The sequence below is a fragment of the Oncorhynchus nerka genome, linkage group LG8, assembly GCF_034236695.1.
Source record: "Oncorhynchus nerka isolate Pitt River linkage group LG8, Oner_Uvic_2.0, whole genome shotgun sequence".
Lineage (NCBI taxonomy): Eukaryota > Metazoa > Chordata > Actinopteri > Salmoniformes > Salmonidae > Oncorhynchus > Oncorhynchus nerka.
Genome location: NC_088403.1, coordinates 43,810,396 through 43,834,910, shown reverse-complemented (window position 1 = coordinate 43,834,910; position 24,515 = coordinate 43,810,396). Strand labels below are relative to the sequence as shown.

Genomic DNA, 24,515 nt, shown 5'->3' with positions numbered 1-24,515 from the left:
GCTGGTTAAGTGTGCCTTGAATTCTAAATATATCACCGACAGTGTCAACAGCAAAGCATCCCCACACATCACACCTCCTCCTCCATGCTTCACGGTGGAAATCACACATGCGGAGATCATCCGTTCACCTACTCTGGGTTTCACAAAGACACAGCGGTCTCAAATTTGGACTCATCAGACGAAAGGACCGATTTCCACCGATCTATTGTCCATTGCTCGTGTTTCTTGGTCCAAGCAAGTCTCTTCTTTTTATTGGTGTCCTTAAATGGTGGTTTCTTTGCAGCATTTCGATCATGAAGGCCTGATTCACGCAGTCTCCTCTGAACAGTTGATTTTGAGATGTGTCTGTTACTTATTTGGGCTGCAATCTGAGGTGCAGCTAATTGCCGATTTCTGAGGCTGGTAACTCTAATGAACTTACCCTCTGCAGTAGAGGTAACTCTGGGTCTTCCTTTCCTGTGGCGGTCCTCATGAGAGCCAGTTTCATCATAGTGCTTGATGGTTTTTGCGACTGCACTTGAAGAAACTTTCAAAGTTCTTGACATTTTCCAGACTGACTGACCTTCATGTCTTAAAATAATGACAGACTGTCATTAGTCTTTGCTTATTTGACCTGTTCTTGCCATAATATGGACTTTTATGAAATAGGGCCATCTTCTGTATACCACCCCTACCTTGTCACAACACAACTGATTGGCTCAAATGCATTAAGAAGGAAAGAAATTCCACAAATTACATTTTAACAAGGCGCACCTGTTAATTGAAATGCATTCCAGGTGTCTACCTCATGAAGCTGGTTGAGAGAATGCCAAGAGTGTGCAAAGCTGTCCTCAAGGCAAAGGGTGGCTACTTTGAAGAATCTCAAATATAAAATAAATGTTGATTTGTTTATCACGTGTTTGGTTACTACATGATTACATATGTGGTATTATGTATTCACTATTATTCTACAATGTCGAAAATAGTAAAGATTAAGTAAAACCCTTGAATGAGTAGGTGTGTCCACACTTTTGACTGGTGCTGTAGATAGACCATGAATTGAGATTGGCGATTCAGAGATACTGTGCTGACTACTGGGTTGAAGTGTCTGTTAGTAATGAGGTCGATAATGTGTGTGTGCATTTGTGTTTATTTGTGTGTGTGTGTGTGTGTGTGTGTGTGTGTGTGTGTGTGTGTGTGTGTGTGTGTGTGTGTGTGTGTGTGTGTGTGTGTGTGTGTGTGTGTGTGTGTCACAGAAGGTTGGTGGCACCTGAATTGGGGAGGACGGGCTCACGGTAATGGCTGGAGTGGAATAGGTGGAATGGTATCAAATACAGTCGTGGCCAAAAGTTTTGAGAATGACACAAAATTTTATTTCCACAAAGTTTACTGCTTCAGTGTCTTTAGATATTTTTGTCAGGTGTTACTATGGAATACTGAAGTATAATTATAAGCATTTCATAAGTGTCAAAGGCTTTTATTGACAATTTCATGAGGTTGGTGCAGTGGAGTCAATATTTGCAGTGTTGACCCTTCTTTTTCAAGACCTCTGCAATCTGCCCTGGCATGCTGTCAATTAACTTCTGGCCAACATCCTGACTGAAGGAAGCCCATTCTTGCATAATTAATGCTTGGAGTTTGTCAGAATTTGTGGGTTTTTGTTTGTCCATCCACCTCTTAAGGATTGACCACAAGTTCTCAATGGGATTACGGTCTGGAGAGTTTCCTGGACATGGAACCAAAATATCGATGTTTTGTTCCCCAAGCCACTTAGTTATCACTTTGGCCTTATGGCAAGGTGCTCCATCATGCTGGAAAAGGCATTGTTTGCCACCAAACTGTTCCTGGATTGTTGGGAGAAGTTGTTCTCAGAGGATGTGTTGATACCATTCTTTATTCATGGCTGTGTTCTTAGGCAAGATTGTGAGTGAGCCCACTCCCTTGGCTGAGAAGCAACCCCAGACATGAATGGTCTCAGGATGCTTTACTGTTGGCATGACACAGAACTGATAGTAGAGCTCACTTTGTCTTCTCCCGACAAGCTTTTTTCCGGATTCCCCAAACAATCGGAAAGAGGATTCATCAGAGAAAATGACTTTATCCCAGTCTTCAGCAGTCCAATCCCTGTACCTTTTGCAGAATATCAGTCTGTCCCTGATGTTGTTCCTGTAGAGAAGTGGCTTCTTTGCTGCCCTTCTTGACACCAGGCCATCCTCCAAAAGTCTTCGCCTCACTGTGCGTGCAGATGCACTCACACCTGCCTGCTGCCATTCCTGAGCAAGCTCTGTACTGATGGTTCCCTGATCCCGCAGCTGAATCAACTTTAGGAGACAGTCCTGGCGCTTGCTGGACTTTCTTGGGCACCCTGAAGCCTTTTTCACAACAATTGTACCGCTCTCCTTGAAGTTCTTGTCACAGCTGGCTGAAGAACTGGACCAAGGTGTAGCATGGTAAGCATACATTTGAACTTTATTTAAAAATGACGCCGACAAAACGAAGAACAAAAAAACTTCCCACCAAACAGGTGGGGGAAAAGGGTACCTAAGTATGGTTCTCATTCAGAGACAACGATAGACAGCTGTCCCTGATTGGCCATACCAGGCCAAGACATAGAAATACAAAACATAGAAAAAAGGACATAGAATGCCCACCCTAGTCACACCCTGGCCTAACCAAAATAGAGAATAAAAAGCCTCTCTATGGCCAGGGCGTGACAGTTCTTGATGATCCGATAAATGGTTGATTTAGGTGCAATCTTACTGGCAGCAATATCCTTGCCTGTGAAGCCCTTTTGTGCAAAGCAATGATGACGGCACGTGTTTCCTTGCAGGTAACCATAGTTGACAGAGGAAGAACAATGATTCCAAGCACCACCCTCCTTTTGAAGTTTCCAGTCTGTTATTTTAACTCAATCAGCATGACAGAGGGATCTCCAGCCTTGTCCTCGTCAACACTTACACATGTGTTAACAAGAGAATCACTGACATGATGTCAGCTGGTCCTTTTGTGGCAGGGCTGAAATGCAGTGGAAATATTTTTGGGGGATTCAGTTCATTTACTGTACATGGCAAAGAAGGACTTTGCAATTAATTGCAATTCATCTGATCACTCTTCATAACATTCTGGAGTATATGCAAATTGCCATCATACAAACTGAGGCAGCAGACTTTGTTCAAATTAATATTTGTGTCATTCTCAAAACTTTTGGCCACGACTGTACATCAAACACGTGGTTTCCATGTGTTTGTTGCCATTCCATTTGGTCTGTTCCAGCCATTATTATAAGTCATCCTCCCCTCAGCAGCCTTTACTGGTGTGTGTGTGTGTTTCTCCACTGAGACAGTGGTGTGGAATGCAGCTGCAGTAGCTAATACCAGATGGATAGTTCTCCAGAAACTCACTCTTCAAAGAGCAGCAGTGGAGGCCTCCCAATTTATGTACCTCACCCACCCACGCACACAGACACACACACAAATGGAGCACTGCATACAGACACACACGTTTTTCTCTTCTCCTTCGGGAGAATGGTAGAGAAGCGGTTGATTACAACTTTGTTGCAAAGTGTCTGCGTGTGTGTGTGTGTGTGTGTGTGCGTGTACCCTCACTATCATTCTGTTCAGAGAGGAAAGGCACATTTAGATATTGTCATGGCCCTATGGGAGGTTAGACTATCAGAAGGCCAGCTGTCTTTGTCTGCGTCTCAAGTGGCACCCCATCCCCTACATAGGGCACTACTTTTGATCCTGGTCGACAAAGGGAATAGGGTGCCATTTGGGACACATCCTTTATGTTTCCTTTTGTTGTGTGTATGATACAAAGATCACATTACCAGACAATGTTATGAAGGGGAGAGGAAGGAAGAAAGAAGAAAGGGTCAAGGAAAGGAAACAGTGAAGAGGACAGAGATAGAGAAAGGGGGGAGAGAGAAAAGGATACAAAGAAAGATAGAGAGAGAAGAGATACCTAGACAGAAGGGGTAGAGAGAGAAAAAGCGGGAACAGCAGGAGGTAGAGAGAGAAAAACATAATTGTTATGTGGTGGTTAATTTCCTTACTATCAAATGAGGAGTGACAAACTTATCACACAAGTCAGAGTTATACTTAAACTAAATCTTTATTCACTTATTAATAAGGGAGCAGGTCAATACAACACACACATATAAAGTGAATCGATTGAGTGCTCTAAGTTAATGATGGCTGGTCGACGAATCACACTCAGATGATTCGTTGAGAGCCCAGAGACAAAAGTACAAAGGTCTTTTATAGCCAACATACACACCCTTCGGGCTACATGACAAACAACAGATGTATGGAATGGGTCCCAAGGTTAAGAATTGTATGAAGGATACTTATAATTCACAGTAAGACACTATCTGCTGTAAAAACAGTTCTATTTGTGTAGAGACCAAGGTCTGGCCCTGGGGTCATCTCTCCCTGGTACCGTATAGAACAGAAACATTATCTCATGCTCTGGAATGCGGTATCCCCAAAGACATTGTAAATCTTCCAAAGGCCCATCCTCAGTAGAACACACATAGATGAGGGTTCTAACAACTCCTTATTCTGTTGCATAAAACAACCATTTGATGCAATTACAGCATTATAACGTAATCTTGTCATTTCTCCACCATAGTTACAATAACGATGTACTGTACATATTAAAAATAAGACAACTATTTATACACACACAGACACAGACACATACAAATATACATACTGTACATAGCCAATTCTTTCCCTTGAATGAGGAAATGGGCCAGTGGCCTACATTCCCGGGCACTTTGCTATGCTTCGTCTCTCTCCAGATTAGTGTTCACTCTCTCTGCTTTCAGCCACTCCCTTTCTCCTCAACTCCCTCTTCCTCTCTTCTACCCATGCCTATGTGCTGGCCGGTATTTACGCTCAGGGGGGCAGTCTCTCTCTTTTCGTTATCTGTCTCTTCTCCCTTTTCCTCCCCACGCGCTCTCTTTCTCTCTCTCCGTGCGTCTCTCTCACTCCTCCCTCTCTCTCTTTGTCTCTTTCTCTCTCTCATCCCTCTCTTTTCTCCATGCATGCCCGTCCTACTGCCGACAATCTTTTTACACTGATGCTAGCTGACAGCACACACACTGGCTCAGTGGTTACACAGCAGTTTGCATGGCCAAATACACTCTCTCTCTCTCTCTCTCTCTCTCCCTAACGCCTTCTTTATTCCCCGAACACAGTGCTACTGTAGGGGAAATGGGTTTGGAGGGAAAGGGAACATATTGTTTTTAAAGACTGGTTGGATGGAGCTTTAAATCCTGTCGCTGAGCAGGAAGGCAGTTGAAAGGCAGGGATGGATGGGAGAGAGGGAGAGATGATCAGAGTTGGAGTGGAGGAAAGGAGGAGAGGAGTAGAGTAGAGGCGGTTGGAAGGCAGGGAGAATGTGAGGGAGGTAGAGAGTGCCAGGGGCTATAGATGTGGGAGAGATTAAAAAATCAAATAAAACGTGTGGAGAAAGAGAGGAAAGGAGGAGAGGAGAGGGGGATGGCGTGCCCTGAAGGGTGGTGTTTCACCTGTGGTGAGATCGCATCTTAATTTGGTGTGCGGGTGGGCGCATGCATGCATTCATATGACAATGCTATGCTTAATTCAAATCAAATTGTATTTGTCACATGCTTTGTAAACAACAGGTGTAGACTTAGGAGAATTTATATAAAAATAATAACACAGGGAATAAATACACAATGAGTAACAATAATTTAGCTATATACTCGGGGTACCAGTACCGAGTCGATGTGCAAGGGTACGACGAAGTAATTGAGGTAGATATGTAAGTATAACGTGACTAGGCAACAAGATAGATAATCAACAGCAGCAGCGTATGAGATGAGTCAAAATAGTTTGTGCAAAAATGGTCAATGAAGATAGTTAAATAGTTAACCAATAGCCACCGGAATCACTATTTAGCAGCCTTATAGCTTAGGGGTGTTCAGCGTCCTGTTGGTTCCAGACTTGGTGCATCGGTACCGCTTGCCGTGCGGTAGCAGAGAAAACAGTCTATGAATTGGGTGGCTGTAATCTTTGGCAATTTTAGGGCCTCCCTCTGACACTGCCTGCTAAAGAAGTCCTGAATGACAGGGAGTTCGGCCCCAGAGATGTACTGGGCCGCACATACTACCCTCTGTAGGGCCTTGCGGTCGGATGCCGAGCAGTTGCCATACTAAGCGGTGATGAAGCCAGATTCTCTCAATGGTGCAGCTGTAGAACTTTTTGAGGATCTGAGGGCCCATGCCAAACCTTTTTAAATCATTTGTATTTAACCTTTATTTAACTCCCAATGTCGTCTGTGATCAGGCCAAGCACGTCATGTCGTCAGCAAACTTAATGATGATGTTGGCGTTGTGCGAGACCACAAAGTTGTTAGTTAACAGGGAGTACAGGCGGGTACTAAGCACACACCCCTGAGGGACCCCCGTGTTGAGGGTCAGCATGGCAGATGTGTTGTTGCCTACCCTCACCACCTGGGGGTGGCCTGTCAGGATGTCCAGAATCCAACTGCAGAGGGAGGTGTTCAGTCCCACGGTCCTGAGCTTAGTGATGAGCTTGGAGGGAACTATGGTGTTGAACGCTAAGCTATAGTCAATAAACAGCATTCTCACATAGGTGTTTCTCTTGCCCAGGTGGCAGAGGGCTGTATGTAGTGCAATAGATATTGCATCATCTGTGGATCTGTTGGGGCAGTATGTGAATTGGAGCTGCTCCAGTGTGTCTAGGATGATGGTGTTGATGTGAGCCATGACCAGCCTTTCAAAGCATTTCAAGGCCACAGATAGTCATTTAGACAGGATACCTTGGCGTTCTTGGACACAGGGACTATGGTGTTCAGCTTGAAACATGTATGTATTACAGACTGGGTCAGGGAGAGGTTGAAAATGTCAGTGAAGACTCTTGCCAGCTGGTCAGCGCTTGCTCTGAGTACATGTCCTGGTAATCCGTCTGGCCCCGCGGCCGTGTGAATGTTAACCTGTTTAATGGTCTCACTCACATAGGCTATCGGGTGCAAGATCACACAGTCGTCCAGAACAGCTGGTACTCTCATGCATGTTTCAGTGTTGCTTGCCTAAAAGCCAGTATAGAAGGAATTTAGCTTGTCTGGTACAGTGGTTCCTCCTTTAAAAGTTGTGAGCTTAAACCGCGGGACTTTGATGTACCCAGCGTCACGGCTTCATTGCTCCAGACCACCACAAGGGGGAGTTAGAGCCCTCACTATGCATTTGGGTCCCAAGGTTTTTATATGACCAATCATATCGATTGGTGTGACTTTCTTCAGCAATGATGGCTGACAAAACATTACGGGGGAAGCTAATGTAAGTAATTATAGCATCATAACGAGTCAAGCAAAACATTTACAATTGAGAGGAATATGTTAGTTAATGTAGAGACAAACGATTGTGCATATTTTTTGTCATAAAGTTAATTTACGAAAATCGCTATTTAGCAAGGTTTTTTTTTCAGTCATATCCAATACCAGGTGTATCAAACTCCATTCTTTGAATGATGCTGTGTCTGCATGTATGTATTACAATTATACACTTCAACAGTGTTTACCACTCCTGCTCCTGGGACATCAATGACTACACATTGTAACTATTCAACAGACTAGAAACATGATTTAAGTAAAGGCTGATTTGTAATTCATATATACAGATTAAAAAACAGTACATCCTGCCAGTACGCCCACAAGCGTGCTGAATGACACGTGGAAGAGAGAGAAGAAGGAGATGGGAGTAACAATCCAGGCTAATGCTTTGAGACCGGCATAATAATGTAATGAAACAAGCAGGGAGCAGGTTTTGAACCCTCAACATTCTAGCCCGAAATCCAGCACGCTATCGACTGTGCCCAAATGTATTAATTGGGGTTGGGGACGATTGTGGCTAAAAACACTTTATCAATTGGAATCTTTAATGTGGAAAGGGGGGGTATTATTATTAGTTTTTCACAAGCTAGCAGGATGGGCTATTAGCTGAACAATAGACTATTCAACCTTTACTAAAGAATTTTCTAATAAATGAGCTAGGTGTGAACCCCCCTCCCCAACTTGAGCTAGGTGTGAACCCACCCTCTCCTCCCCAACTTGCAACAAATCATTTGTATCTATCTTTCCACATCTACCTACACACGTATCTACCTACACACGGTTAATGTTCTCAACAACAACAAAAATATATATATATACTGCATCTCGGTGCAAGAGGCTTTAGTACAGTCGAATTCAGGCTGTATCACATCGGACTGTGAGCCATAGGGCGGCGCTCAAGTGGCCCATCGTCATCCGGGTTTGGCCAGGGTAGGCCTTCATTGTAAATAAGAATTTGTTCTTCCCTGACTTGCCTAGTTAAATAAAGGTTCAATTTAAAAATAAAAAAAACTGCTGGCTACTGCAGCGCAATCAATAGGAGGTGAACAGGGGCTGGTGCTGAAAATATAGATAACTTGTTATGCAAGTGTTGCACACCAACAAACCTACACCAATTCATTTCAACAATAATCTTCATTATAATTGGACTTTACAAACAACAAGAGGGCTTAATTGGAGTCTATTTCTTCGGAGTCTAGACCTATATAAAATAACTTAACTGAGTGAGGTAGGCCATGAGGCTTAAGCGCCTAATAGAAGTAGGTTTTTTGTTATTAGGCCTACTTACAATTACAACTGGTCCAAAATATAGCATTCTACATAAAACAATCATTTAAAGAAAAAAAGTCTGCACGTTCGAAATAAAACGATGTAACTGATAATTAAAAGTGCACATTTGTAAATCCCAAACTCTAAAAGTAATTGGAAAGGTAGATACAAATTATGTGTGACACAATAAAAAAAATGTAAACAAGATGCTGTGTTTTCATTTACAGAAGTGATGGACAACTGGAGGCGTTTTGAAAACAGGTTTTCAAACAATTGTTTTTCACAACTGTATCAGGTGTTGCCCATCATGTAAATGTTTCCTATTAGCAGGACAATATACTTTTTATATCCTGGCTACTGTTGGGAAAATCCCTCAACTTGAAATGAATTTGATGCTTAAGTACTCCGAAGTGTTACATTTATACCTCAAAACAGCAGTACAGTATTTCTTCATCAATATCTTGTAATGGTCCTGTGTGTAGCTGGTGTAGAGAGTCAGGCGCAGGACAGCAGATAAGAGTAATCAACGTACTTTACTCAAAAAGACACATTTACAAAGTAACATCACGAGCCCACAAAGACGGACCGAATTACAATAAACAATCACTCACAAACACAACATGGAGAACAGAGGGTTAAATAATAAACAAGTCATTGGTTGAGTGAAGCCAGGTGTGTAAGACAAAGACAGAACAAATGGAAAATGAAAAGTGGATCGGCGGTGGCTAGAAGGCCGGTGACGTCGAACGCCGCCCGAACAAGGAGAGGGACCGACTTCGGCGGACGTCGTGACAAATCTTTATGCTTTTGTTAATAAAATAATGAGAAAAAAGACATTCAAATGCGGATGTTTATATGAACTACATTTTAGCCGCACTTCCAGCCAGCTCCACGACCACAGGTAAAACCTTGCTGAGATGATCAATGCATTTGTTGTTTCGTTCATTTCTCTAGCCAAAACATCTTGATGGCCTTGACCAGTTCACCTGTGCTTGTCGTATTGGCAGTTACTGATGAATGTTTTCTGTTGATGCCAAAGAAGTTTGATCTGGTTTAAATCAGGAGACCTACATGTAGAGATGAAAAAAATATGTTTAGATATACTGTAGGCCTACCAAAGGTGTTGTAGGTCTTTTATTTATTTATTTAATTTAACCTTTATTTTACTGCATAAAGGTCTACAAACTCCGCTGGCGTCTTGACCCAGTTTATGCCCTCATTTGCAATGTAAACCCGGGCGGTTAGTGTGTTTTGGGTCATTGTCTGCAATTGGAGACGAGAAAAATACATTTAGCCTAACAACCAAAATTAGGTAAAATAATATAAATATACATGTAAATAGGCCTAAACCTAACAAAATATTGCTAAAATCCTACCGATATGTACCCAGAAACACCTCTCTGACATAGGGTCCAGCATATCTCTTGTTGATTACAAAGAAATCTCGACCCATGATACCTGAAAAAGGAGGCAAGAGTGAATTATTGTGGAACACATAACAGTCCGTGAGGTGTAGGCTACAATATTTGATGTACCTTTTGCTTTGTAAATAGCCAAACGTACCATCAAAAATCAAATATGGGCCTGGTCCCTGGCGAGAAATTGCCACCCACACATTGAGTTTGAGCTGATGCCTGGGACTCGGCTTCCTTGATCTTCCTTTTTTTTCAGTAGCAATTTGGAGCAAATTGCTCAACGGCCACGGTTGATTAGTCTGTGAAGATGACATTATCGAATGTCTCGCCAGCTTTGATCCATGCCCTGGCTTGCAGGACGCAAAGTTCTTTGTTTTGTCAGACAAATCATTGGGTCGAAACTACAGAACAGTACAAAAAAAGCGAACACACATGGTTAATGTTCTGATCATTAAAAAAAAAAGAGATAAATATATAAAACATGTCTTACCTTGCCTTTCCATAAGTCCACGCAAGTTTCTTCAACTGTCTTCTGACTGTAATTAGAGTGATGTTTCCTCCTTTCTTCACCCCGCCCAAAACCCTTAAACCAGTTACCATTCACAAACGAGCTATTATTCTAAAAGAAATGACATTGCGACCAAAGAGACGAAATGGACATCGTTTTCATCAAGCCAGCTTCTTTCTATGGTGCTACCCATTCCAGGGTTAGGACTGTAACCACCAGAGGACTTGAAAACCATACGTGGAGTTCAGTGGACAAAGGGCTGGACAACGGGCCACACCGGAAAAAAAAAATGGATGGTTGCCATGAAAGCGATTAGTTAAGCTAAATTCTTAAAATGTATACACAGCATTTGTGTGTTGGAGTCACTTTTAATTCTTAATTGGTCTACCGTTTTCGTCGTAGGCCACTGTAATCGAAGAGGGCTCAGGGCGGTACCATTCTGCTCATCTGATGAAGGTGCTCATGGGTGAGATTCAAACTTTGAAGACCGAGATCGAGTCATTTGAAGGCAAACCATCAGGAAGAGAAACATTCTCTGAGGGCAAAGATACGGGCGACAGCTGATGCATTGGTCCAGAGCCAGGCGGTTTTGGCGAAGAGTCACTACTCATTAGCGGAGAGTCAGGCGGCATTGGCGGAGAGTCAAGTGTAGAATGACGCATTGAAAAGGGCGAGGAACGAGATGGAGTCCCAATCCATGGCAGGCACACCTGTGAGCTCTGGAACTCCACCGCCACCTGTTTTACTACAGTATGTATTGTAGACTGCACAGTAGCCTAATAAAACAAATAAAAACATTTTGTTGATAAAATAATGATAAAAATACTCAAAATGCAGATGTTGATTTAGTTATGGATCCATAACGAATTACTGTGGGAAGAAATATCACTGATTTACAGAAATATTGTAACAAAGTTGTCTAATGAAGGCAAACCATTTAGAATCCTCCAATCCTGTAGCCTACTCCCAACGTCACGTTGTACAGCGCCATATTTTCCATTCCATCGTAACGGAAACCCAGAGGGTTGAGTTTTTCTCTGAATAGAAACACCATAATATTAATCAAATGAATTAAGCCAAATTTCTTAAAATCACTCCCAAATACTATGTTATTACAAAAAAGGTTTTAAATTCTCTGGTAATGCCAATACGGAATACTATCAAATGCTTCTCAAGGATGCCCTCTGGTGGTCAAACTAGTAATAACTTGAAGTAACAGAAAAAATAGCTGACAATTAAATGACGTGCCACAGAATGCTGCGGCAGCACGCAAGGTGTGCCGCAGTATGACACGACCCTTTAACTCAGTGCGGATATTGCAATCCATGCCTTCTGGTTGGGATATGTACGTACGGTCACTGTGGGGACAACATCATTGATGCACTTATTAATGAAGCCGGTGACTGATGTGGTAAACTCCTCAATGTTATCCAATGAATCCCTGAACATTTCAGTCTGTGCTAGCGAAACAGTCCTGTAGCTTAGCATCACCTTCATCAGAAGCTTTCCAGGTGAAGCTGAGAGAATGCCAATAGTGTGCAATGCTGTCCTCAAGGCAAAGGGTGGCTACTTTGAAGAATCTCAAATATAAATTATATTTAGATTTTCTTAACCCACTTTATATGTATATAATGTATTCTAGTCAAGGCCTATCCTATTTAACTATTGCTGTACATATACCATTCTATCCTATGTACTACACTAAATAAAGTACTTGTCAAAAGTTTGGACACCTACTCATTCCAGGGTTTTTCTTTATTTTTACTATTTTCTACCTTGTAGGATAATAGTGAATACATCAAAACTATGAAATAACACATATGGAATCATGTAGTAACCAATAAAGTGTTAAAAGGTATGTAAACATTATTAAAATGACCAGTGTTACATGACTGTGTACAGTGCTTTCGGAAAGTATTTAGACCACATGATATTTTCCACAATTTGTTACGTTACATGCTTATTCTAAAATGGATTAACTTGTTTTTTCCCACCTCATCAATCTACACACAAACTGATATCACATTTACATAAGTATTCAGACCCTTTACTCAGTACTTTGTTGAAGCACCTTTGGCAGCGATTACAGCCTCAAACCTTCTTGGGTATAACACTACCAGTATAACAAAACTGTTTTGACATAAAAAAAAACAGCGTAAACAAATAAATAATTATGAAATGATGAAAAATATGAATAACATTCCACCCATGAGGCCACTAGGTATTTTGACTGCATGAAAGAGCTACACCGTATTGTTGTAGAACAGAGAGCAGACAGACTTAGCCATTGAAATAGTGCATCGCTGTTAGTTTCAGACATAAAGTATTGTTATTTTTTAAATTCCAAGTTGGATGCAATGGCCCAATTGATTCCCAAGTCAACTCAAACCGCTGATGAATTTGAATTAGACACCGAGCTTAAGTTAGGAATTGCTCATGAATAAAAATAAAAATGAATCAAGAATCATTCATCAGATTTGACAGAAACCAACACCAAATATACAGTAGTGTAACCAAATAATAGTCTTATTTTCATTTAAGCTGACCACAAGTCCGGTGCATAGTAGTTTGGACGGAGTAGGTCTGTTTTTAGACGTTAGCCCAGCAGGGATCACCAGGGTGCATCAACACAGAACAGATATGTGCTGTGACACCGTGCAGAGAGGCTTGATGTCCCCTGTCATTTCCTGTGTCCTGTCATTGTTTTGGGGTGGGTGTTTGTTTATGTTTGTTTTGGGTAGCGTCACAAGATGGGACAGTTTACAGTCACCTACAAAATGATTGACACCCTTGATAAGGATCAGCGAACATGACTGTATAAAATAAATCATACAAATACTGAGCTATATTGTATGCTCAGACAATATAGAAAATGATATCATTTTATACAAATATAATTGGCCAGAGAAAGAGATTTTGTTTAACAAGTCATCATTTTGTATCTTAAAAAGATAGGTGTCAAAATGATTGGAACCTCTAAAGATTCTTATCGATAAAATCAAACAAAATCCAATCTGCATTAACGGTTAACTTTTTCATCTCAGCTTAAAGGGGCAATCAGCAGTTGCTACATCGATCTTTGGACGTATAAATTGATTATATGTACCCAATGATTCTTGAAGAATATAACTTATAAATTCCTCATGAGTTTAGTTCAACTGTCGTACCCCATCAGAACCCAAAATACAGAGCATTTGGAAAGTATTAAGCCCTGGACTTTTTCGACATTTTGTTACATTACAACCTTATTCTAAAATTGATTAAATACATGTTTTTTCCTCATAAATCTACACACAATACCCGAATAATGGCAAAACTAAAACAGATTTTTAGTATTCAGACCCTTTGCTATGAGACTCGAAATTGAGCTCAGGTGCATCCTGTTTCCATTGATCATCCTTGAGCTGTTTCTACAACTTGATTGGAGTCCACCTGTGGTAAATTAAATTGATTGGACATGATTTGGAAAGGAACACACCTGTCTATATAAGGTCCGACAGTTGACAGTGCATGTCAGAGCAAAAACCAAGCCATGAGGTTGAAGGAATTGTCCGTAGAGCTCCTAGACAAGATTGTGTCGAGGCACAGATCTGGGGAAGGGTACATTTCTGCAGCATTGAAGGTCCCCAAGAACACAGTGGCCTCCATCATTCTTAAATGGAAGACATCTGGAACCACCAAGACTCTTCCTTGAGCTGGCCACCTGGCCAAACTGAGCAATCGAGGGAGAAGGGCCTTGGTCAGGGAGGCGACCAAGAACCTGATGATCACTCTGACAGAGCTCAAGTGTTCCTCTGTGGAGGTGGTAGAACCTTCCAGAAGACAACCATCTCTGCAGGACTCCACCAATCAGGTCTTCATGGTAGATTGGCCAGACGGAAGCCACTCATCAGTAAAAGGCACCTGTAGTCCGCTTGGCAGCTCGCTTGGAGTTTGCCAAAAGGCAGCTAAAGGATTCTCAGACCACAAGATTTTCTGGTCTGATGAAACCAAGATTGAACTATTTGGCCTGAATGCCAAGCGTCACGTCTGGAGGAAAAAAGGCACCGCTCATCATCTGGCCAATTACCATCCCTACGGTGAAGCATGGTGGTGGCAAGCATCATGCTGTGGGGATGGGAGAGTAGTCAGGATCAAAGTGAAGTTGAACGGAGCAAAGTACAGAGAGAATCTTGATTGAAACCTGCTCCAGAGTGCTTCATCTTCCAACAGGACAACGACCCTAAGCACACATCCTAGACAACGCAGGAGTGGCTTCGGAACAGGTCTCTGAATGTCCTTGAGGGGCCCAGCCAGAGCCCGGACTTGAACATCTCAGGAGAGACCTAGAAAAAAGCTGTGCAGCGACGATCCCAATCTAACCTGGCAGAGGATCTACAGAGAAGAATTGGAGAAAATCCCCAAATACAGGTGTGCCAAGCTTGTAGCGTCTTTACCCAAGAAGACAGAGTAAAGGATCTGAATACTTATGTAAATGTGATATTTCCATTTTTAATTTTTTATAAATTTGCAAAAAATGTGTAGAAACATCTCAACATGATCAATAGAAACAGGATGCACCTCAGCTCAATTTCGAGTCTCATAGCAAAGGGTCTGTAAATAAAGTATTTCTGTTTTCTATATTTAATAAATGTGCCAAAATGTCAAAACTGTTTTTGCTTTGTCATTCTGGGATATTGTGTGTAGATTTGTTGAGGGGGGAAAAAGGATTTCATCCATTTTAGAATAAGGCTGTAACGTAACAAAATGTGGAAAAAGTCAAGTGGTCTGAATACTTTCCAAATGCACTGTATAAGATTGTTTTACTAAAATGTCTGTAAACAAAGTAAGTGTATAAAAAATAAATATATATATACATGGTTAAACCTACAATTGTAATATCCTGGATGGTCAGTCCTTTGCACCCATAGCTCTGTAAAATTTATTTGAGAGTGGTTACATTTTTCCAGCCCCATCCCTCAGCTTTTTACTGAAACGTGTGGGGAAGGATGCTTAATTATTGTTTCTATTTCTGATTGCCGCTTTAAGGAACTGTATTGTTGCCTTCCATGGCTTCCTGTTTCACTGGGATATAAAATGAGGTAATACGCATGTAAAAATCCATTTGTCTACCATCACCATTGTGAAAGGCAAGGAAACGAAAAGAGAAATAGTTGTGGATTTTCATAAATCAGGCAATGGGTAAAAAAAATATATTTTTAAACGTCAACAACAACAAAAATACCGCAATTAGGGCAGTAATTAAGATGTTTAAAACCACTTGCCTGGTAAAGGACGCACTTGTATCTTGTCCCACATATACTGAGGAAGATGGATCGGGAGGCAAGTAGAAATTCAAGGGCCACAGTTGGAGAATAAGAGAACTTGGTGGCATCTTGGGGTCACCAAGATTCCGAAACTACAATTAGACGCCACCCCCATGCCAATAGGCTCTTTGGAAGAGTTGCTAGGGGAAAAAAGCCTGTTAAGCACAACAACAAATGTAAACACCTGGAGTTTGCGAAGCGGCATTGGCACTTGGATTGGAATCGGTGCTATGGTCAGATGAGACAAAAAATAGGGCTCTATGGCCAAACAAACCAGCGATGGGTTTTGGCATTTAAAGAACAATGCATATGCAGAAAAGGACCTCATAACTACTATAACATATGGTGATGAATCATTGATGTTATGGGGCTGTTTTGCTTGCATTGGTCCTGGGGCACTTGTTGAAGGTCAATGGCATCATGAACTTTACCCATTACCAGGACATTACCAGCCGAAAACCTGGTTGCCTCTGCTTGGAAGGCTGAAACTTGGCCTCAAGTGGATCTTCCAGCAAGACAATGACCCCAAGCACACATCAAAATCCACAAAGAAATGGTGATTTGACAACAAAAACAACATTTTGAAAATGGCCATGCCAGTCTTCGGACTTGAACCCATTGAAAACCTGTGGTTTGAATTGAAGAGGGCAGTCCGTATGTGTACACGGAAGGATATCAAGGATCTGGAAATATTCTGTATGGTGGAATGGTCTAAGATTCCTCCCAGTGTGTTCTCCAATCTCAAAAACATTATACACTGTCAAAAGTCTAAGTGCCATTATCCTAGCAAAGGGAGGTTGCACAAAGCATTGAAACCAGCGGTGCCAATCATTTTGACACCTGTCATTTTGAGATAAGGATTACTTGTTCAACAGAATTTGATTAGTATAACATAATAGAACTGTCCAGGTTTTTTGAGCATACAATATAGCTCAGAATTTATATTATCTATTTGAGACAGTATTTTTTACTCATCTTTATCAAGGGTGCCAATCATTTTTACGAGGTGACTGTAACACTGTAGTCGAGAGGAAAAGTGGGGCTGGCATGGAGGGATTGAGTTTCGAAAAGTTACCGGAGAAGTGAGGTTTAATAGTGAGTGAGAGATTCAAGAGAACGACTGATAGAGAGACAACAAAGCAGGCATAGAGATACTGAAAGTGAGAGGGGACGAGGGAGGGAGGGAGGGAGCCATGTCATCATGCCCTGTGAAACAAAATAGGGGCAAAATAGTGTAAGGGGGAGAGAGAGGCAGACAGAGAGCAACACATAACAGAGGAAGCAGGGGTAAAGAGAGCGTGAGAGAGAGAGGCAGATTAGACAAAAGGAGATAACACAGGTCGATTGAGAGGGAGAGATAGCGGTAGAGAGAGCGAGAGAGAGAAATGGAGGTATTTTATTCCCTTCCTAAATCCCTGTCATATTTGTGATTTTTGCAGCTCACTGTAACGTGGTTGTCATGGTTACATGTAAAGATCGCATTTTAGCCTGGTCAAGCTTTGAAGCACATGGTTCAAAGCCCCTCCCCCACACACACACACCATGGTTAAAGCAGAGATAGTTTAATGGTGGTGTCAGGATTTGGCCAGGGTTGTTTTGGTCACTAGATGCCCCCATTGTGCTTTTTGACCCTTTTGTTTTCCCTTGTTCCAGTTATTATTTGCACCTGTGCCTCGTTTCCCTTGATTGTATTTAAACCCTTAGTTTTCCTCAGTTCTTTGCTCTGTGTTTGAATGTTGGCACCCAGCCCCAGTGATGCTGTGAACATTTGTTGCTCCAGTTGGACTCTCTTGTGGTACTCTGTTTTTGTTCTTGTTTATTTATTTTTGATTAGCTTTTGAGGCTTTTTTCTGCTGTACCTACCACCTTGTGGATTTACCTTTTTGACTTGGAGGATTACCTTCGTTCTCTTGGAATTACTTTTGACGTTGTGGATTTTATTTTTGCCTGGACATTCCTTTTACTTTATTAAAACACCGTCTCAAGTACTGCTGTGTCTGCCTCATCTTCTGGGCTCTGCCGCCTATTCGTGGCTCAGTTTGCCAAGTGACTGTTTCTCACACCGGAGACCCGGGTTCGTAACCGGGTCCTGGCAGGTGCGGTTTAAGTAAAAAAATATATTCGTCATGGAGCTGTCAAACAGTGAGCCTGTGTGTTAGTCTGTGTTGACATTAGTCAGACATTGTCACCATAGTCACATTGGCACCATGTTGTCACATTCAAAAACTCTACTCTTTCTCTCCCTCTCCTTCTCTGTCTCTCTATCCCGCTAGCCCTTTCTCTCTCTTTTTCCTTCTCTCGCACCAGGAGCTTCTGGGGTAGAGTGGAACTTTCCCTGGTCGCTAGGTAACAGTCTCCGGGCTGGAAGACAAAGCAGGGCCTGGTCTCCATGGCAACTTCAGCAGTGTGAAGAGTGAATGGAGTTTGGGTAGTGGTGGTAGTAGTAGTGGTGTGTGTGTGGGCAATAAAGGGGAGGTTGGTGATTATTCTTACAACAGTGTAGTGTCTGTGTCTGTGTGTATGGTGCCGCCTGTTTAGCCAGACAGTGACGGGCCCCCCACTCAGACACACACACACACACATTCACACACACAAATGAACCATACAGGTCCCTTAGTTCTATTTGACGAGCACACCCCTCACTCACCCAGCAATAGAGAATAGGCATCCAAAGGTCGAGTAGCTATTGGAATAGAGTGATGGCGCTAGAGAGAGAGAGAGAGAGAGAGAAAGAAAGGGAAAGCGAGAGAGAGGGGGCAGGGGAGTCAGAGAGAAAGAGAACGGGGGACCGTGAGAGGGAGAGAGAGAGAGGAGAATACTCAATGGCTCTCACTTTACCCCCTCTTGCATGGCTCACAGTGAGAAATATGGCTCAACAGGTGTGTGAGGCATGTTTTTACCCTTATAGTTTGGCCGCTGCATCCTTCAGCTCGATGACAATTGTATGTGTGCCTGTGTGTGTGCGTGTGTGTGTGTATGTGCATGCATGCGTGCGTGCTTGACAGCGTGTGTCTGCGTGCCTGCCTGTGTGTTTGCACACATGTACAGTTGAAGTCGGAAGTTTACATACACTTAGGTTGTAGTCATTAAAAATAGTTTTCAACAACTCCAAAAATGTCTTGTTAACAAACTATAGTTTTGGCAAGTCGGTTAGGACATCTACTTTGTACATGACACAAGTAATTTTTCCAACAACTGTTTACAGACATATTATTTCACTTATAATTCACTGTATCACAATTCCAGTGGATCAGAAGTTTACATACACTAAGTTGATTGTGCCTTTAAACAGCTTGGAAAATTCCAGAAAATGATATCATGGCTTTAGAAGCTTCTGATAGGCTAATCATTTGAGTCAATTGGAGGTGTACCTGTGGATGTATTTCAAGGCCTACCTTCAAACTCAATGCCTCTTTGCTTGACATGGTGGGAAAATCAAAAGAAATCAGCCAAGACCTCAGAAAAAAAATTCTAGACCTCCACACGTCTGGTTCATCCTTGGGAGCAATTTCCAAACGCCTGAAGGTACCACGCACAAACAATAGTACGCAAGTATAAACACCATGAGACCACGCAGCCGTCATACCGCTCAGGAAGGAGACGTGTTCTGTCTCCTAGAGGTGAACCACACTTTGGTGCGAAATGTGCAAATCAATCCCAGAACAACAGCAAAGGACCTTGTGAAGATGCTGGAGGAAACCAGTACAAACGTATCTATATCCACAGTAAAACGAGTCCTATATCGACATAATCTGAAAGGCCGCAAGGAAGAAGCCACTGCTCCAAAACCGCCATAAAAAAAGCCAGACTACGGTTTGCAACTGCACATGGGGACAAAGATCATACTTTTTGGAGAAATGTCCTCTGGTCTGATGAAACAAAAATAGAACTGTTCGGCCATAATGACCATTGTTATGTTTGGAGGAAAAAGGGGGATGCTTGCAAGCCGAAGAACACCATCCCAACCGTGAAGCACGGGGGTGGCAGCATCATGTTGTGGGGGTGCTTTGCTGCAGGAGGGACTGGTGCACTTCACAAAATAGATGCCATCATGAGGAACAAAAATTATGTGGATATATTGAAGCAACATCTCAAGACATCAGTCAGGAAGTTAAAGCTTGGTCGCAAATGGGTCTTCCAAATGGACAATGACCCCAAGCATACTTCCAAAGTTGTGGCAAAGTGGCTTAAGGACAACAAAGTCAAGGTATTGGAGTGGCCGTCACAAAGCCCTGACCTCAATCCTATAGAAAATTTGTGGGCAGAACTGGAAAAAGTGTGTGCGAGCAAGGAGGCCTACAAACCTGACAGTTACACCAGCTCTGTCAGGAGGAATGGGCCAAAATTCACCCAATTTATTGTGGGAAGCTGGTGGAAGGCTACCTGAAACGTTTGACCAAAGTTAAACAATTTAAAGGCAATGCTACCAAATACTAATTGAGTGTATGTAAACATCTGACCCACTGAGAATGTGAATGAAAGAAATAAAAGCTGAAATAAATCATTCTCTCTACTATTATTCTGACATTTCACATTCTTAAAATAAAGTGGTGATCCTAACTGACCTAAGACAGGGAATTGTTACTCGGATTAAATGTCAGGAATTGTGAAAAACTGAGTTTAAATGTGTATGTAAACATCCGACTTCAACTGTATGTGTGAGAACAGTAGGTCTTGTTGGCGAGGTGGATAATAGCACAGTGGCATTGCTCTCTCGTCAAATGAACAGTCCATATGGTGTGCTCGGCTCTAGAGCAGCCAGAACTGGGTTCAAATACTATTTAGAATATTTTCCAAAACTCCAATAACTTTGCTCTTGCCTGCCTAGTGTCAGATGGGTGGGGATTACAGATTTGAGACTATTCTCTTGGTCCATGAAGCCAGTGAAGCTCAATGAAGCACATATAAAGTATTTGAAATTACTTTGAATACTGTTGGAACCCATTTTGCTTGGGGCTAGGCCAGATGGCTGCCAGGGGGTAGATTTAGGAGTTTACTCACGGGGGAGAGGGGCTGCCTGGGCTAGGCTGGCGTTCTTGTCCCCGCTCCTTACACTGGGATAGAGGGGTGGAGGGAGTGAGAGAGAGAGAGGGAGGTAGAGAGACAGAAGATACCAGCAGACGTTCTCTCCCACCTTCACCCTCCACACACTGGGATAGAGGGAGGGAGGGAGGGAGGGGTGGGGGGAGAGAGACAGAGAGCAGCAGACAAAAGCATGTTTGTGTTCATGAGAATGTGAGGGGAGACAGTGGCCCTACTATGTGTGGAAGCAGTGTCAGCCTCGTCCTAGAGAACGAGGAGGGGGGGTTAAGAAAGAGGGAGAGGGAGGTAGGAGGCATGGAGCGAAAGAGAGATGGAGAGTAGAGACAGCGAGTGAGATGGGGAGAAAAGAGAGAGATAAGGGGGAGAGAAATAGACTAGAAAGTAATAGAATAGATAATCTGTCTTGTGTTGTATTTCTCCACACACACAAAAGCAGGGCTGGTTTATTGTGTTGCAATAGAGAGACCCTTTAGGGTTACAGGGAAAGGCAGAGAGGACAGACAGACAGACAGACAGACAGACAGACAGATTGACGCACGCACTCACACTCATCTGAACAAACACACACACACCTGCACTGCATTCCATTTTCCATTCACCCGGGGCTAGGAGTGTATTCTCCCACGCAACACTCTCGCTTTATTGACTAAAAACTGCTTTGAATTGAGGGGAGATGAACGTGACATTTAAGGTAATGACTATGTGTGGCTGGAGGGATGGGGTGCGGGGGGGCAGGACCAGTAAAACACACTGTTGTTATATTGCTCTCCCTTAGTCACAGATCTAGGTTCATTTCACCCACACCCTATCATAACCTTCATCATTTAAGGGAAAATGACACAAACTGACCGCATAACAGTGTCTGTCAGGACGCTGATGCGCGCACACACACACCATTGGGTCTGTATATGGATCACTGCCCTCTCCTGGTAGAAGAGAGTATGGCACTTCTAGTATTTAGGTCATGCCTGAGCCTTGTTAATCATACATACACATCAGTGGAGCTGGTGGGAGGAGCAGTAGGAGGAAGGGCTCATTGTAATGGCTGGAATGGAATTGATGGAACGGAATCAAACCTCTGGTTTCCATATGTTTGATATCGTTCCATCAATTCCAGTCCAGCCATTACAATGGGCCCGTCCTCCTATAGCTCCGCTCACCAGCCTCCTCTGATACACACATGCACACACACACACACAAGTCGTGTTCAGAGAGATCCACCAATAATTATTATTCTCCTTTTCAAGGCAAGACAGCTGTATGTGTGTGCAGTGTGCATTCATTTTTATTGTAGGTAGATGCCATTGTACAAGAGCACACACACACACATACAGTACACACACTCACACACACACACAGGAAACACTTGAAAAACACTCAGTTACTGTTACTCAAAACTCGATCACCCACATCAAATACACTCTCATATTTCTATTTCTCTCTCTCTCTCTATCTACATATCTATCTCGCTCTCTCTTTCCCTCTCTCTCTTTCTCTCTCTCTCTATCTATCTCACTCTCTTTCTCTCTTTTTCTCTCTCACTCCCTCTCTAGAGAGATGTTTCCCCGAACCACAGATGTAGGATCAGATTACACAAACCAAACCTTAACCATTAGGGAGTTGGAAATAGAACTGGCTGTAGGACAGTGGTTAATGGTAATGTCTAGAGAAAAGAAGATTTACACACTAAAGAAATGTAGCCACACACTCATACTTTGATGCAAAGTATGTGTTTAAGGTTCACCGTTTCAAAATTAGCTAACAGCTCTCTCTCTTCTCTCTTTCCCTTCCTGCCCTCCCTTCTCTTCTCTCCCTCAGACCATGTCGGAGTACAGCTCTTTGCTCAGTGACCTGTCTGAGAACATCACCAACGAGGACTTGGACCAACTCAAGTCAGCCTGCAAGGAGGACATCACAGAGGACCAGAGCAACACAATCACCTCCTCCAAGGAGTGGTTCAACTACCTGGAGAAAAACGAAAAGCTGGCACAGGGTGAGAGAGGGAGAATTTTCCAGGTTTCCCAGATCAACATTTGGGAAAGGAAGGGAGGAGGAGGAAGGGAGGGGGGGAGAAATGGAGGGGAGTGTAGGGCCCTATAAAATCTGTTGTATTTTTTGCCTGATTCCATTTAGTTTTTCCCCAACATTTTACCTAACTCCACAACAATGCTTAAACCACACCAGGAGACCACTTTTGAGGTCTGGGGGAAAAAATTGAAGGAATTTAGATTTTGGGGTGTAGTTACCCTTTAATTCATGTGCACGCCAGCCAGAGACCGTTGTTTTGTTCGTAAAGCTTCTGTAGTGTTCACATGATTGCAGAGTTTGCTAAACAAATGGCCACAGGATTGATGCAAATAATCCTGATATCATTCTGCCAGATAGGCATAAGGCTAAATTGTAGTTTAATTGAGAAGGTTTTTTGGGAAACCTTTTCATCTCTACCAGAGGATGTTATCATTAGCATCATCATCGCTAGCGGCTACACAAAGTATATGAGTGCACCGCACACATGCACACAGACTTCGGAGTTCCTGTGCCCTTTCAGGAAGTTGCAGGAAAGTACGAACCACTGATGCATTTTGTTCATGTCTTATGATTTACTTGGGTGAATTCATACATTTTCAAACAAGTTCAATACATGTAGTTGATTTCCTACTAAGGTCAATACATTTTGGAACATGGTTGAATTCCGTTTCAATGGGATTCCGTCAACGTTCTCTACAACACCGATTTTCATAGGGCTCTAGGAGTGGAGAGTGACCAGGAGAAGAATGACAAACTGGCACAGTGTGAGAGACGCAGAGAGAGAGGAAGGGGACGGAGGAGAGGGAGGGATGGAGGGTTGTTTCATGGCGCAAACGAGCGAAGATCTTATAACGCTTCAAATTGAATCCCTTTCATATTACAATTAGTATTCTTGCACAGGTCTTTGTTGTTTTGCACCTCAAAAACATCACCCGATGTTGCCCTTCTTATAGATAACCTGTCGTACATCGAGCACATCTTTGAGATCTCCCGACGACCAGACCTGCTGACCCGGGTCATTGAGTATCGCACCACCGTACTCAAGATCTCTGAGGACGACGAGATCGACACCAAGCTCACACGCATCCCCTCTGCCAAGAAATACAAAGGTGTGTGTGTGTGTGTGTGTGTGTGCGTGCGTGCGCGTGTGTGTGACACCACATTCCCTCTGCCAAAAAACATTCAACTTTTACTGAGACCCTTTTTTCTTTCTCTTTCTCTCTCCTCAGATATCATTCGCCAACCCTCCGAAGACGAGATCATCAAGTTGGCCCCTCCCCCTAAAAAAGTGTGAGGTCATCACCCCTGACCTTTGCACTTTGGCCCCTGGCACTCCAACCATCTCGACCCCCCCACCCCGTTCCACTAACAGACACCACATGACACAGAGACTAGCAGCCCCTCTCCAATTAACCAATCAGATCGCCACGATGCTTCGCTGCCACGTCTGCCGCGATCGCCTCTTCCCTGACTGAAGGAGGAGGAGAAGACGAGCTCAAGATGAGAGAAAGATGGAGAGAACAAAAAAGACAAAGAAAGAAAGACAGAGCCAAAGCTAAAATCCTATCCCTCTTTGTTAAAAGA

At 42.8% G+C, this 24,515-nt stretch overlaps 1 protein-coding gene and 1 long non-coding RNA gene across 2 annotated transcripts in view; one reads left to right on the top strand and one right to left on the bottom strand.

The window, feature by feature from the left end:
- The window catches only part of LOC115133356 (astrocytic phosphoprotein PEA-15), a 49,949-nt gene extending 25,665 nt beyond the window's left edge, over positions 1-24,284 (top strand). Inside the window, exons 2-4 of the mRNA XM_029666500.2 lie at positions 22,722-22,896; positions 23,885-24,040; positions 24,161-24,284. Of these exons, the coding sequence (XP_029522360.1) occupies positions 22,725-22,896; positions 23,885-24,040; positions 24,161-24,225 (393 nt within the window). The 5' untranslated portion in view covers positions 22,722-22,724 and the 3' untranslated portion in view covers positions 24,226-24,284. The remainder of the gene's footprint in view (positions 1-22,721; positions 22,897-23,884; positions 24,041-24,160) is intronic.
- Positions 9,159-14,568, bottom strand: LOC115133357 (uncharacterized). The gene is made up of 4 exons (XR_003864192.2): positions 10,195-14,568; positions 10,008-10,089; positions 9,788-9,894; positions 9,159-9,698 (listed from the first exon to the last, which is right to left on the bottom strand). It is a non-coding gene; the product is annotated as an uncharacterized LOC115133357 (long non-coding RNA).
- Positions 24,285-24,515: the final 231 nt, after the last annotated feature.